The 16,396-nt window shown below is 33.0% G+C and overlaps 1 protein-coding gene across 1 annotated transcript; it reads right to left on the bottom strand.

Annotated features, from left to right (window-relative positions):
* Positions 1-334: 334 nt before the first annotated feature.
* Positions 335-10,801, bottom strand: LOC106078039 (uncharacterized). The gene is made up of 2 exons (XM_013238779.2): positions 10,281-10,801; positions 335-787 (listed from the first exon to the last, which is right to left on the bottom strand). The coding sequence occupies exons 1-2, from the start codon at positions 10,312-10,314 to the stop codon at positions 519-521; spliced, it is 303 nt and encodes a 100-aa protein (XP_013094233.2). The 5' UTR covers positions 10,315-10,801; the 3' UTR covers positions 335-518.
* Between the last annotated feature and the right edge of the window lie 5,595 nt (positions 10,802-16,396).

The raw sequence follows: 16,396 nt of genomic DNA on the forward strand, positions 1-16,396 counted from the left end.
ATTCGAAAATTATTAGATATATAACCCCATCTCATTTTAAAGACATGTAAATCAGTTTATTCTCAATCTGCAGACGTTTTTTTTTTTTGTCAATGCATACTTGTATCGCAAAGATGAGGAGATCAGTGGTACCTTATGTTCGTCTTCTTCAATTATCAATGTATAAGTTTTAACTTTCGATGGTAGGCCTAATATTTTATTTAAGGCCTCAGGATAGGCCTTACTAGGTGCATATATACTCCAATATTGGTCTTTTCTAAGACCTGTTATTATCTACATACGTATAATTTGAATACACACAATTCTAACGAATATTTTATTAAATAACAAAACATAATTTTTAATGGAAAGCTGAACATAATTGCATTGCTAGTAAAATCTCATATTATATTTATCGCCTAAGAAATCTGACATATGTATTTCCAAATAATAACTCCTTGGACGGGTTTGAGTATGTCAGTTGGATGGGCTTCCTTTCCCTGCCTTTTAAAGCTAACACTCTTTTTAGAGGTACCAGGCTACAAGATCGGGTGTTTCTTCCTGTCTGATAATCCGATGTCTAGTGCATTCAAGAAAAGGTCCATGTCGTCGGGCAGGTTTTCGTACAGGAACTTGTCATCACCAGAGTTTATCGGAGATCTAGCGTACCGGTACAGGTCATTCGCATTGCTGGACCTCTTCCCAAGCTGGCGGTATACACAACACTGACATCGCTGGACTTCATTCTTTTGGTTACATGACGGACACGTGCAGCAGTTGACCAATGCAAGAACAGCCAAAAGTAGAACTGGAAAATTACACGCAAAACAATTATTAGTATTGTTTATTATTATTACTTAAAAGATGAACTAATTCTCATTTCACGAATCAATACTGTGACCTAATTCTACCTCTTTTCAGAGACCGGGGTCAGATCAAAGAAGTCGTAAAACAAACACGTATTAATTATAATCAAAAACAACGTTAGAAATTGAGTTCAGTAATCGCCTTTTTCTATGTTCAAATTCTTACTCTGTTGCTATAATCGGAATGTCTTATAATGATTATCTAATTGATCTTATTGATTTGTAAAGGGTCGGTCAATCTCTTATTGAAAGCCTCAAGTAAAATACAATGCTACAGTTCACGCGATAATATGTAAAACTACTTATTAATTGTTGTTTTAAATTATGTCCACCTTATTTGCATAGTAAATAGATTTTTTCTCTTAAAAAAAAGTAAACATTTTTTTGTAAATGTAGTATTTAGAATGACAGAACTTACATAACTTAGCAATACAATTGTAAAAAATAAACTTTTTTGATCAAAAATCTAAAACCATTTGCATAAATGTGTTAAAATAATAGTACTTTGTCAGCTCCCTAAAAAGCCTCCAGTGTTTGTTACTATTAATAGTGAATAGTTGTAAAAATGGTGTATTTTTATGAAAAAACTGCTTGAATAATTGATTTAAAAAATTAGACTTTTCGCTTTCAGAAAAGAAAAAAAGTAGCCGTTGCATCAGAACTTTGAATTATCTAAAATATCATGATGTACGATTTTCATTTTCTCTTCTAGTTCCGAGATCTACACGGGACGGACGAATGGACGGACAGACGGACATACAAGCCACACAAAACTTATAGCGACTTTTCCCCTTTCGGAGGCCGCTAAAAATTAAGAATATTCATGAACAATTAAAAAATATTTCTACTATTTAAACCATATTTAAAAGAAAAACAGCAAAGCAGAATGAATATGTTTTAGTGGCGACTTAGAAAATTGCATAGCTTATTTTCCAAAAATCAAAAAAATAACAAACACAGAAGAAAAACTTAAGATGATGTTGTTTGAAAATTGATTAAAACTAAAATTAATATTGTTTGGTTAGTGGTGAAATATTATTTCAAATTTGTGTTTTATGTAAATATATATATATGGGGAATCATCAATGGTTGGACGCCACAAAGGCTTCATAAGTAATATAGAATAAAGACAATCCAGATCTATCCACTATTCACTTTGTAAGTTGTGAAACAAACGCAACACCTTGTTAAAAATGTAGCCCACATTTTCATTTCTAGTTGAATCTAATGATCAAAATTGTAAATAAAATAAATACCCATTCTGAAGATAAGCGCATCTTTCCAGAGTTTTGTGAACCAAATGGTGAGCAATATATTAAAATCTTATTATACACTTAGTTTTGCTGTATTTCGAAAGGGAGCTGTATTGCTCGTTTTGTTAAGCTCTTTGATGCAATTTAGGATTTAATTCAGAAACATAAAGACTCATTATTTGTTTTACTTGGAGGGCATTTAACGCAAATTAATAAAACCAACCTCCGACTATATACACAGTGATAAACACAAATTGATTAAATCATTTTCTCTTTTACTGATATATTAAATCTGTTTTAAAGGGTTTACAATCTCGCATAACGTTTTTGTTGACAAAAGAATTGTGGTTGAAAATGGAATTATCTTTAGCTTTTCCATCAACATTCGTAGTTGAACTTGATTCAGTGCGTAACATACTTAATGATTAAGCAAATAAATAGACTGGATGTAGCAAATAGAAAAAGATCTTCGCCTTACTTTGGCTAATTTAAAGCTTGACATTTCTAACATTGCCAGACTGCATGAGGCACGCGGTTCCCATTAGGTTAATTTCATTTTTTTAGTGACTTCAGCAATAATATATTTATACTAAAAAATGAAACTTAATTGTCAGTTAAACCTAAAAATAGTTCAATAACTTAAAAAGGGACTATTCAAAATATTTGAAAGAAAGTCATGAAAATGAGATTCATTTTTGTATGTCACCAAATAAGCTATTTGACATCCTTTTTATCATGGTTATAAAATTAACGATCTATTATTGGTAGCGTGAAAGTTAATGAATACATGACATTGTATTCAAATTGGCCTTCTCCCGCTTCTTTATTTGTATTTTTCTTAGAGAGGGGGGCGCTGGCGGATTTTTGAAACAAAAAAGGTTGAAGACCACTGATATAGACTAACATTAGCGAATCTGTGCAATTACAAATATGTTAACCAATCGTTTTGTTAAGCGCAATTTCATCCTTAAGCTTTCTCAAAACTATGATCCTTTTACTTGTCTGAACTAGTAGGGAAGGGGATGGGGAAAGGGGGGTATCTCATGTTACTGCATCAGTGGATTAAAGATTTTCTGATAGGGAGAGAACAAACTGTAATAATAAATGGCTCTAAATCAACATCGATAACAGTAAACTCAGGTGTACCTCAAGGAACAGTCTTGGGTCCACTACTATTTTTAATTTACATAAATGATTCACCAAATTGCATTACTTCAGGAACAAAAGTCAAATTATTTGCAGACGATTGCATAATATATAGAACAATAAAAACAACACAAGACACAGATATTTTACAAAGAGAATTAGATGAATTACAGAAATGGGAATCAAATTGGAGCATGTCTTTCCACCCAGAAAAATGTTAGTTGTTAAGAGTAACAAAAAAACTAAAACAAATTAATTCCACTTATCTTATTCATGGCAAACCAGTAACACAGACTAAAAACGCAAAATACCTAGGTGTTATAATAAATGAAAAACTGTCATGGAATCCACATATTGATGAAACTACAAAAAAAATCAAACAAAGCATTAGGATTTATTAAAAGAAATTTCTATAAATCAAATAAGAACATAAAACTAAAATGTTATTTAACCTTGGTTAGGCCAATAATAGAATATGCATCCTCCGTTTGGGACCCCTCAACTCAAGAAAACATTAAGAAACTGGAACAGACACAAAATAGAGCAGTGAGATTCATAACAAACGAATATTCACACTTGACTGGAGTAACACCTTTAGTACAATCACTAAATTTAGAAAGCCTTCAGGACAGAAGGCTCAAAAGTAAAGTAGCAATCATACATAAAACACTGAACCATAATCTTGAAATACAAAAACAAAATTTAATAAAATACTCTGAAAGACACAAAGATAAAGGCACATTCCTCGTCCCATATGCTAGGACAAATTTGTACAAACACTCCTTCTTCCCTAGTGCTATTAGAGCATGGAATGGGTTGCCTGAGCTAGCCAGGAAAACCAGTGACTTGGCTGAATTTAAGTCATTGGTTAATTATGCATGACTAAATGCATGACGCGTAGGACGTAATCATCTTCTTTTTTGAAGTAACGTCTGTATTAGATAAGATAAGAAGATACTGTGATGGCTTTTTTTTAAAGCGTCTATTTAAACAAAGTTAAATGACCTGAGTTCGAACTCGATTGTTAAGCCGTCTTAAGTCTATGCACCGACCACTGTGCCAGGGAAGTGCTAATATAGTTTTAAAGTTACCTCTAGTTAGTTTCAAACTTTTCTCTCTAAAGTGTAAAGGGAACTAATTTAACTTACACCAAAATAGCAGTCAAGTACAATTTCTTTCGTTTGTTCGAGATACTAAAAAAAATAATGCATTACAAATACTTAATAAACTATTTGGTTATTTTTTTTTAAATTGACTATTTTGTCAGGTATAAGATATAATTGTGAAATATTTCAGCTTGATGCGAGATTGTGGTGTGGGAGAAGTAACATGTATAAACTTTTGACCAGACAGACCAAGTGAGATGATATAAGCTTTGTGAAAACTAGATCCGATTAGTTCAAATCTAATGACTATACTGCACTTTTAAATCTTTGGACTTGAAAACGAGCCTTATTATTATTATACTAGTCGACAGGCGGCGTACCATACGCCGCTATTTTGCAGAGCCAACCTTAGGCCACTGCAACCTATGCGACCGCAGTGGGCCCAGCACTTTTAAAGGACCCGCGCTATTTTTAGGTGTATAAATTATTAAATTAAACCATTTTATAAATTATAACAGATTTCCTGCGGCCTCCTGTCGATTTAACAGGAGGTCCTGGGAATCTCCTGAAATTGCAAAATATACGAAAAAGTCATGGAAATATCCGGAAATTATTAAAATCTTTTGAAAACTCATAATCTCCTGAAATATACAGACGAAAATTGTCTTTTTTTTTTCATTCTTAAATTACCTAGGATAACTTCCTGCGTCCGAGTTGCAAAAATAAAAGCGTGATCTTTCCATTGTGTCCAAACTCTTGAGCATGCTCTATCGCTTCGATAGTTACTACAGAGTAGCTTTTTTTTTAACGTGAGGTAGAAATAAAAAAAAGAGTGATATTGCAAAGGTCCTGCCATGCTATTTTGTGACTACGTGTTCTCTCCCCCCCCCCCCTTCTCTTGTTTTCTCATGGACTATCCGCAGAGTTATCTTTCCTTTACTCCTTACTACTCGTTTAAACTGTTGAGGGAAGACTCTCTTAGTGCCAGGGACGGATTTAAGAAGTGGGGTCCCGGGGCAGGATTTTATTGAGGCCACTACACTTTTTTCGAAAGCTTTAAAAATTTATTTTTTGGTAATTTTTTTGATAGCACTTTTGGACATCCGGGCGCAGCTTGTTATGGCTGGAGCCGGATAATTATATGTCTTGAAAATAGATAAAGTTACTGAATATTTTGCAAACTGCCAAATATTATACCTTTATTCCTATCAATTTTTTTTTTTAAACTTTTTTAAACTTTTATTTACCTTATTGTTTTAAATTACTTAATTGATGAAATAACGCTTAACATCATTTGTTATCACAATCAAGTGTGTGTAATATCAGCGTGTATCACTAGAGGATCCAAAACTTTTGAGTTGGGGGGGGGGGGGCGATTTTTTTTCAAACCCTAACTCTATCACTCAGTAAACACTAACCCTATGCATAATCGCGCGTTCTCTAAATTTTCTAAATTGTGAGTTATAGTCCCAAATTTATTTATACAATAGAAAAATATCAAATGAAGTAAAGGTTTGAAAAAGGTGACTAGGAAAATGGCATTTGGGTTTAGAACTCATTTCAGTAGTTACTCTTATACTGAAAATTTTCGTATGAATTCTAAATTTTTCAAAATAAAGTCTTTCTTAAAATAATTATGATAAATGCATGTGTAATTACAGAAACTCTGTCGCTATATTTGACTATTCTCTTTTACAACGCCATGTTATGTCTGGAAAGGGGAGGGGGCGGTAGAGTGAAAAGATTAATTCTCTCTACTTTTTTAAAAATTTATGCTAATGAGGGGGGGGAGTGTCACAACTATTTATTTAGTTGTAGGCCTTTAGTAAAAATGTTCACAATCTAATAGCACCGCTTTCATCAATAGTCGATGACGTCATTTGCGCTATTTTATTTGTTGTGCAGCATTAGTGTTCTCCCCTTGCGCTTCGTTGTAAATTTTCTTATGACGTCAAATTTTTCTTCTTGGTTGTTTGGTACATTCCCTCCATCTTGTGCTGTAGAGTCAGGCTGTATCTTTTGAGTTTTTGAATTCTCCACGTGTCTTCGTTATTGGATAGCCTTATCGTTGGCCTTGGTATATATTCTTGAAGGATTATTTGACCCCTGTTTAGGGTGAGTATTATTTCATATTGTAAAGTAATTTTAATATGGATTCGGCTGTATTCATATTTTGTAATTAGATTAGAGGATTAGAAGAATTTGTTATTTGTCTTTCTATAGGGTCTCAGGTTTCAAGTCTCAGGCAATCTGTACATTAAAAATAATAATAAACTGCATAGAATCCTAAATGCTGCTGGTAAAGTAATGGGCAAAAAAAACAACAACAACATTTGGACAGCTGTTTGAGAATAACATCCATAAAAAAAGCTAAAAAGATTCTAGAAATAAAAAATCCCCCTTTGGGTCAAGATTTTGTGACTTTACCATCACAAAGAGATATAAGACACCGATAGCAAAGACAAACAGACACAAACACTCCTTTGTTCACCTGGCAATCAAATCATTAAATAGAAACAATCTAATATAAACATTTCACATGTAAATTATGAGTGAGTCAGGTGTGAATGTAAATTTTTTTTTATAGTTACAATATTTTGTTTGGTAGAATGCACAAATTGTTAGACAAATTTCCTTACGGACAATAAAGATTATTATTATTATTTTTATTATAATATCAGTATATTATATTATATAGATATTCAACTAATATTGTTCACAAACTATGATTTCTCCATAAAATAGGAACGTCCCCCCCCAACTGAGTGGAAAAGAGTGGGGAGGGCAGTAAAGGCAATCGCCCCCCTCCCCACCTCACCGAATATTTTTTCAAGGAATTTCGGAGAATCATGTCTTTAGATCAATGTATTTTTTGTAGAAGGGAAAAAATTTTTGAAAATTGTGATTAGGTCAGTGTTAATTAGCTAATCCTATACACAATGTTCTTTATAATTGAATAATGTTGTAATAACTTAAGGGAGGCAACTCAAGGAGGCAAGGATGTTTATTCACAGGACATCACAAGTACACAAAACAACATCTTTAACACAGTCTTTTCACTTCGGCTCTTGACTTGGCGGAAATCGTTTGTCAACATCCGTCTCTGTCTAGTTTCCAGTAGTGCGCACCTTCTGCACTATCTTGAACGGCGGCGTGCATGGCGGGGTTATAACATTATGTATAGTTCTCCCTTCAGATCACGCTACCATGTTGCACATTTCATAAAGGTTATTTGTATCTGTGGCCCACGGTTAACGAGAGTGTCAAGCCGTCTTCACGTTTTCCCTCAAACGATATGTCGGGTACCCATTAGAGATAGGTGGACTCAGAGGATCCCTAATGATTACGAAATTAAAAATATCTAAGTCTTTACCATGATTGGAACCCGGTACCCTTCGGTTAGGAAGCCGAGCTCCTCCGATATGTATAGTTCATTATATAAAAAGGGACAGATATTTTTAAATATATAAATGGACAAGTACTCTTGCATTAATTACTTTCATTTTCATTGCAATCTTCAAAAGAGTAGAATGACTTCCAGACAAAAGTCCTGTGTCCAGAACCCAACATGCACTTAATAGGATGCTAATGACTAGAGATTAGCATTGCAATTTGATTGATTCATGTATAATTGTCATCGATAATTGTGCAAAATTTCAACTTGTTGCGAAAGTGGAACAAAATACGTGTAAAAGAATCCACCCAGACAGGCAGACGGGCAGAGAGAGTTAATATCAACTTTGTAAATAGGCAAATAGTAGGGTAACGTGGGGTTAAAAGCCCCCCCCCCCTAAGCTTCTATCTTAAAGTTAAGTTATTAATATATTTGTAGCTTAAATTTATTTTTCAAGTAGTGTAATATGTCTTCTCTTGTTTGAGACCGATCTGTGTAACTGACTGCCAAAGTCTCTGTCATTTTTGTTGAGCCACATTTAGAAACAAAAGTTTATTGAAATAAAAAAAAAAAGGTCATAGAAAAAGCCAGACGTTTTCTGTTTCAATGTATATGACGTTTTAATTATGTGTAAGAGAAAAAAATCTCAGTCTTTATATGTGTGTGTGTGCGTGTGAAAACAGTGAGAACTGTTAAAAATATTAACATAGTATCAGCACATTTTTTTATCCATATGAATTCTTATAATTAAATAAGAAATCAATAGAATTACCTTTTAAAATAAAGTGATGCAAAAACACGAAGACTAACGAGCTATTTATAGCGCATGACGTAAAGACAATACATCTTTATCTCCCTTTCGTTGTCCTGGGCTAGACTGATACCGTACTATTAAACACTTGAACATGGCAGACGTCCACTGTTGTCCTCGTGTGGCTGTAGACTCGACTCGTTTTAGTTTTCTGGTTAGTTAAGTCAGGAACATGAAGCACTTGTTCAAACCTAAATTTACCCTTGTAACCCTGTGTTTGTGTACTTTCTAAAAAAAAAAAAAAGACAGAAGTGGTTGGCTGGTCGTGCGGTGTGCGCGCTGGACTATTGTTTGGCTGCTTGATGCTCCCGAGTTCAAACCCTTCGTCCTGCGAAAGGTTTGGACTAAAAAGTAAATTATCTTTAAATCTGAAGGAGGTCATTGGTGCCTACTGCGTTATACAAACATTTTTGAAGAGCTATATTGTAGGGAGATTTAGGTAAAATTTTGGGGACAGCATTTTTGCATATTTTGGTCAGTAGTTTTAATCTGAATGTTATAAGTTCAAGTTCAATTATAAGAGGAGGATTATAGTTGCAGGGCTATATATCTAATTACAAACTGTACTTGAACTTACTACTACTGTCTGCCTAGTCAAAAACTTGTACACGTTTTTTCTCACTCTTCTCATTCTCAGATCAAATTGAAATTTTTACACAATTAGGCCTATTCATTGTCGATGACAACACATGAACCAATCAAAAATTTGGTCGTAAACAATTAATTTAAGTTTTTTTTTTTATATATATAAAGTTTAAAACATAGGGAAGGTAAACCTTGCCATGCTTAGCGATATGGCAGCGATTAATCGGTGCTCTCCCTTCACTCAACATAAGTTGATTTTTTTTTTTTTAAATATATTTTCTTTATTATTTACAGATGTTTTTTCGCATTCTTTCAAAAAAAAAAATCAAATCAAAACAAAACAATACAAAACAATACAAAATGATGATTATTTGTTATTTTAGGTCTGACTCTTGTTGTGAGAGGGGAAAGATCGAACGAGAGAGAGAGAGAGAGAGAAGAAAGAGAAGAGGATAAGAGAGAAGTGTAGAAAACAAGTAAGATAAAGATAATTGAGAGACGGAAAGAGAGTGAGAACCCTGTTGTTATAGCTACCGAATGGGGTAGTGACAACTGATCTCACAGACACATTCAAGGACCTAATATCCCTAAGAAGTTTCTCGTTGCCTGTCAGAGGGCGGTAACTGCTACAGACCGACCGCATCACCAGAACATTTCTCAGCGGATACTGTTAAATTTAAATGAAATGGAAAAACAAAATATGGGAACCTAGGCTTGGAGATTAAGCGTTTATTGGAAGATATCTAAAATAACAGCATATACCATTGTTATATCAACCAAGGGGATAATGACAACTGACCTCACAGATACCTTCAATGCCCTAAACATTAAGAAAATTCTCGTTGCCTGTCAGAGGGAGGTACTTCTGCAAAGCTCGAACGTGGCAGCGCCAGAGAATGAAGATTTGTTCGTTTTCCACATAATAGTAATAATGAAATTCCTCATAGGAAACTAGTTATATCCGGACACCAATAAATTTTGTTTTTCCTGAAGCACTAACAGTACTGGACATTGGGTTAAGTTAGGTTCAATATGAATGAAACTAATAATAGGTAATATTAATATCAATAATTAACGCTCTTAGTCGAATTCAAATAGTATAAATGGTTGTTAGATAACTGAAGAACAGATATGACTTACCTAAAATTGATTTAATGACATTCCAGTGACGCATTGTAGAACTACCGTATGTTACAAACAATTACTTGAATTCTTTAAGTCCTTTTAGCTAATATAAAACCACAGAGTGTAGCAAAGCTAACTATCAAAACTACAAGTTTGTTTTTCTAATCTAAATCAGCATCCTAGCATCTAAAACGTTCCGGGACGTCTTTTACACGTTTAGAAAGACGCTCGAGATTTTCTTGATTTATTCGCGCTATTGACGTACTATAAAAAAACGGAAAGAAAATATCAAATGACAATTTTCATTTATTTGAAATATAAATCTCCAAGACTGAATCTGAAACGAGTAACTTTTGTAATCATACTTCTGCTTCTAGAAGTGAAAGTTTGTAGGTCGCGTTTCTGTCTTTAAAAAAAAAAAAGAAAAATAAATTGATTTGAATCTTGGCGGCGGTGGCGGTGTCTCGCAAGACAGTGGCACCCACGTTGTCATGGTCCTGGTGTCCTGTTACAGCTGGGAATGTCGTACTTATCAATGTTATTCAAGCCGCAGGACTTACAATAACAAGGATTGGTAACACTTTTTTAACCTATAACTTTTCCCTTTTTGTATGTAATTGAAAATAGATGAAAGAAACAACACACGAAGAAGAATTAAAAATATTCGTTAGAGTTTCACGTTGTGCTAGACAACTATAATTAACACTTAAAATTTTAACTTAATTAGCACGATTTAAGCTAGGGAAAACTGTAATTTTGTATAACCAGAGTCGAATAACAAATTAGTAGTGATGGGAACTAAACTAATTTTTTTTAGTTAAACTAAAACTAAGTTTGAACTAAAAAAAAGTAATTAAACTTTTAGTTAATCACAAATTGAAAAAATTAGTTAAACTAAACTAAGAAACTTTAGTTAAACTTTTACTAACTATTTTGACCTTTTTTAAGGACAAATAGCCAAACATGAAAAATATAAAGCACAACCAATCTCTTTAGCAAAATGTAATAAATATTTATTTGTGCACATGATTTAAAGATTTAAATGTCTTTATGGGATAGATGTAGATCTTAATAGAATCACTAGAATGATACTATTATAGAAAGAAATTAGAAGTCATTGTCCGAGTTCAAATATAAGTTACCTTTAGAAGTAATGATAAAACTGCATGTTGACTCTAACTAACTCTAGATTCTAGAATATTCTGGATCTAATATCTTCCACAAACGAAATGATCAGAAATTTTGACAGAAATATAACCTGGATCTAGAATTTGAGTAGAATTAGATCTAGCTACTTAACTAGACCTAGATTGCCTAGATCAAATAATTAATATTTTAATCTAAAAATAATCAAAGAAATACTAGTTACTACTACTAGGCCTACTACTAGATCTAAAATCTAGATAGAGTCTAGTAGATATCTTAGTAACTAGATCTAGATCTAGAGATTTTAGATTATTATAATTATGATTATAACTAGATATGGGTATTTAGATCTATATACTCTAGTAGATAATAGTAGATCTAGATCTAATAGATCTAGATAGTAGATATAAGTAAGTATAATTATAATAGAAGTAGATGTAGATCTAGTCTAGATTTAGTATTAGATCTAGTATAGTAACGACTATTATTAGTATTATAGATCTATCATCTATGCATCTTAGGTCTTAGTATAATAAGTAATCTAAATATATCTAGATCTAATCTAGACTCTAATTCTAGAATAGTAGAATCTCTAAACTAATAGATCTAGTCTAATAAAGTAAAGTCTACTAAAGTAATATAGATTTCAATTAATAGATTTATATTATTGACTTATAATTTTAAATTTACATCTAGATCTAAGACTAAGTCGACTAAGACTTACTTAAAACTAAGAGACTAAAATAATTAAATATAGACTATTATGACTATAGATCTAATAGTAGTAATAGACTAATAATAATAGATTAGACGCCACTAGACTGTAACTCTAGACATCTAGTAAAAAGTTTTAAAATAAAAAGAGTCGACATTTCCATAATACAGGAACACACTGGTGTTTAATAAAAAGCAGCAAAATGTAGATCTATAGAAGCAAGGAATTAATTAGGATTTATCAAGCAGCGAAACTTGCTAGAAATATAATGAACACGTTTATTTTTTCTCGCCTTTCAAATAGTCTACCTCGAATTGGCGGGAATAGCGACCGGGTAATGGTCAAAAGGCTTTCTACTGACCTGTGCACCCTCTAGTTTATTCTCCTCTCTATTATCCATTATATATATTCTCCAAATTTTACATAGATCTAAATATTTATTGGTATGTATGTTAAAAAAGTTTGTAAAATTTGTAATTAAACTTTTTAGTTTGTAACTAAAAAAAAATAATTAAACTAGGATTTTAACTAAACTTTTTTTTTTTAATTAAACTTTGGCCTTAACTAATTTTTTTTAGTTAAACTAAAAGTTAGCAACTTTTTAGTTAACTTTTGCCCATCACTACAAATTAGTCAGTTAAGTTTTTGCTTTGCAATTTTCCTATTTTTTTTACGAAGCAGATTGATACAGCAGAGATCAATTTTCTTTTAGACATGCCATGAAAGAAATAAAATAAGACTAAAAGTAACTTCATCTGGACTTAGATTTAGAAATTAATCAAATCAACTTAACTTAAATAAAACTAATTTGTTGAGAAAAATTGGCAGTTGCTACACTCTCATTTCAGTAGAAAAACAGAATGAGTGAAAGATGGTTTTTAAATTTCATTAAAGAGACAGCGATTTTATATTTACTTGAACATGTCAACAAGCAAAGTAAAAACAAAATACTAAAAAAAAGCTTATATTAAGTGTAGGTGTATCAATTAGTTTGGATCAGTCATGTAATTAACTTTCTTATAGATCTAGACCAGTGACGGACAAACTTTTCTAGGAGCGGGCCGAGGAGTTACAAAAAGATTTCTGGCCGGCCAGAATATAGGTAATATTTTTTTTTAAATACAGAAACTAATTTTTAGATTAATGAAGTTGGTTTCAAATTACGATGTAGTTATTCTTAAGAGTGTTATACAAAGTTCATGCTTCAATCTATTTATTGACAGTCTTCTGAAAGTCTCATCATTGAAATGATCCACTTTCATCAGCTGCTATCGTATGTATGAAGATGTGAAGAATGCACACATACTGTTAGCATGCCATAATAAACTTTTACATTTGGAACATTTCAAAAGAATTGTTAATTTGTTGATTTCAGTTCAATTAATTCAAGATGCAGTCACATTAAAAGGCATTCGAAATATATATATATATATATATATATATATATATATATATATATATATATATATATATATATATATATATATATGATTTTTTTTCAAAATCACAGAAATCTTTTAAATCCAAATACCATGCTAGCAAAGATTATCTTTCTAACCGATACGAAAACAACCCTCCAAAGCTTGGAAAACTCTTGATTCCTCCTAAATAAAACGACCAAGGACAGCAGTTATGAAGCTCAACAACAGCAAAAAAATTCAATGGATACCAGCAAAAATAGAAACTAGCAGGAAATGAAAAGGCTGACACACTCGCCAATGTGGGAGAACAAAACTCATTATTATACATTGCGTTCTATCCAGAAAACAATGAAGAAACTAATAGTGAATAAAATAAATGAGAAATTGACAAGTTCTCATCAGAATCACAAAACAGATGATGCCTATTATTAGCTTTCCCGACAAGATCAAGGCCTAATCTTTCGACTCAGGACCGGAAACAACAGAATGCGACAACATATGTACCGGAAGCTCAAAATTGGAGCCAGTGAAATCTGCCCATGTGGAGTCTCACCAAAGAATGCTGACAATGTCCTTGAAAACTGCTCTCCTTACCATGAGGGCCGTATAATACACTGGCCCCAAAACACCCCAATAGAAAGAAAACTATATGGAAAGCTCTCTGATTTGGAAACTACTGCGCAGTTCATCTCGTATATTAGTCTAGTCATCTGAACGCTCCAACATGAAAATGAGAACGAGGAAGAAGAAGAATGATTTCAAGTAAAGACGTTTGTCACATCAGACAGTGAATTTAACCTCAACTAGCTGATTGGCATGTAGAACAAGTTTGTTGTTGGAAACCCTTAAGGTAATTCCAGATATCGTCAAAACATTTTTTTTCCATTGTTCATGTGAAAGAGATGATCGGAAAACAAAAGTGCAAATTTAAAGAGCCACGCCAAATCTTTAAATATTTCACAATTTGTAGACGTACTTTTCTGACGGAAGAAATACAAGTACATGATTTCATTTTTCTGTTCCAAAACTAAAAAAAAGAAAAAGAAAAACACTGACCATCTGAAAAAAAAAAACAGAATAAAAACACGCACAAGATAAACACTGGCCATCTAGCAAAGAAAAATACGCACAAAAGATAAACACTGGCCATCTGGCAAAGAAAAATACGCAGAAAAGATAAACACTGGCCATCTGGCAAAAGAAACACACACACACACACGATAAACACTGGCCATCTGGCAAAGATAAACACGCACAAAAGATAAACACTTGCCATCTGGAAAAAAAAAACACGCACAAAAGATAAACTCTGGCCATCTTGCATAAGAAACACACATATACAAGATAAACACTGGCCATCTGGCAACCCCCTCCCGCACAAACACACACAGACAATAAAAACACTGGCTATCTGGCCAAAAAAATGTACTGCAAGGAAAAACAATTTTAAAAATACTTTGAAAAAACAAACAAACAATATCTCATTTGTACAAGTTACATGGAGGCGCGGTGGCTGAGCGGTAAAGCGCTTGGCTTACGAACCGGAGTCCTGGTTTCGAATCCTGGTCCAGATCTAATGGGTACCTGACATTAATTGGGGAAAAGTAGGCTATAGGTGGTTGGTCTTTGTGCTGGCCACATGGCACCTTCGTTAACCTTAGGCCACAAAAACAGATGACCAAAACTGATAGGTCTGAAAGGGGAGCTTTACATGTTATATAGTGATATAAGTTTTTTTGTTCTCAATAACTAATAAATGTTAGATTTTTTTTAAAAGGAACATTTTGTACCCCGCCTCCGACCCCCGAGAGAAAAAAATCCAGATTTAGCGAATGTATAAATCTATTACACATTTATACTATTCTAATGATAGGCCTTTAGACCTAGACTTAGAAGACTGTGCGCATAATGACCCTGAACATTAATTTAATAAACTTTATTATTTATTTATTAAATAATGTCTAAATGCGGAAATACACAAAGACCTCCGTTCAAGATAAATATTTTCTCGATCTGTTGCCAAATTTAAATGTATTTCTTTTTGAAAAATTATAACGGTCAAACTAGAATTCTCCCAGCGAGGCCAACAAGCTAGTAATTCTTTTTCCAAAGATATTTGGCTATTCAGTAAAGAGTTAAATAACTAAAAAATGGGATATTTTGCACTCAGTCTTATCTTATCTTATATATATAGGAAGATGATTACGTCCTACGCCGCCCTAAGCGTCATGCATTTAGTCATGCATAATAACCAATGACCTAAATTCTGCCAAGTCACTGGTTTTCCTGGCTAGCTCAGGCAACCCATACCCATGCTCTAATAGCACTAGGGTCTTGTGAAGAAGTCATCAGCTGGACTGCTAGAATTCAATTGTGACAATATACATATGTATTATACAAATTATCAATACACAATAGCAATAATATATCTCTAACTAGATACATCAATACTATATCTTGTCACATTCTCAGTTGACATTACCTGATTTAATGTTCACGTCATGTTAAGAGGTTAAAAGACACGTGGAATTCCTGATGTAGAAAACAGGAAGTAGAATGAATAAAGTTGACTTTGAGTTCAGTCAGTCAAGTGTTATCCTCTGAACGAGGCAGTCATGTCTTTAGTAGTAGCTTTTTAGTCGAGTTGTGACTCGAAGTAAATTTTGGGCAGTTGATGCCAGTGGTCATTTTGAGACATGTATTTTATATTGTTCTGGATTATTCTGTGCAGTGTTACCCGCTGAGATGCGGACGTGATTTGTAATATAGGCCTACTCTGTAGAGTTTAACGTATTGGATATTTTTGATACCGCTGTTATGCGGATAGGATTGTTTATTTCTTGACTTGT

This window comes from Biomphalaria glabrata, chromosome 11, assembly GCF_947242115.1.
Source record: "Biomphalaria glabrata chromosome 11, xgBioGlab47.1, whole genome shotgun sequence".
Classification (NCBI taxonomy): Eukaryota; Metazoa; Mollusca; class Gastropoda; family Planorbidae; genus Biomphalaria; species Biomphalaria glabrata.

Excerpts from the sequence above, each read along its gene's own strand:
- LOC106078039 (XM_013238779.2), bottom strand. The coding sequence starts at position 10,314 with ATGCGTCACTGGAATGTCATTAAATCAATTTTAG. Across the intron at positions 788-10,280 it reads TGTCATTAAATCAATTTTAG|TTCTACTTTTGGCTGTTCTT; the intron begins GTAAGTCATATC and ends GTAATTTTCCAG.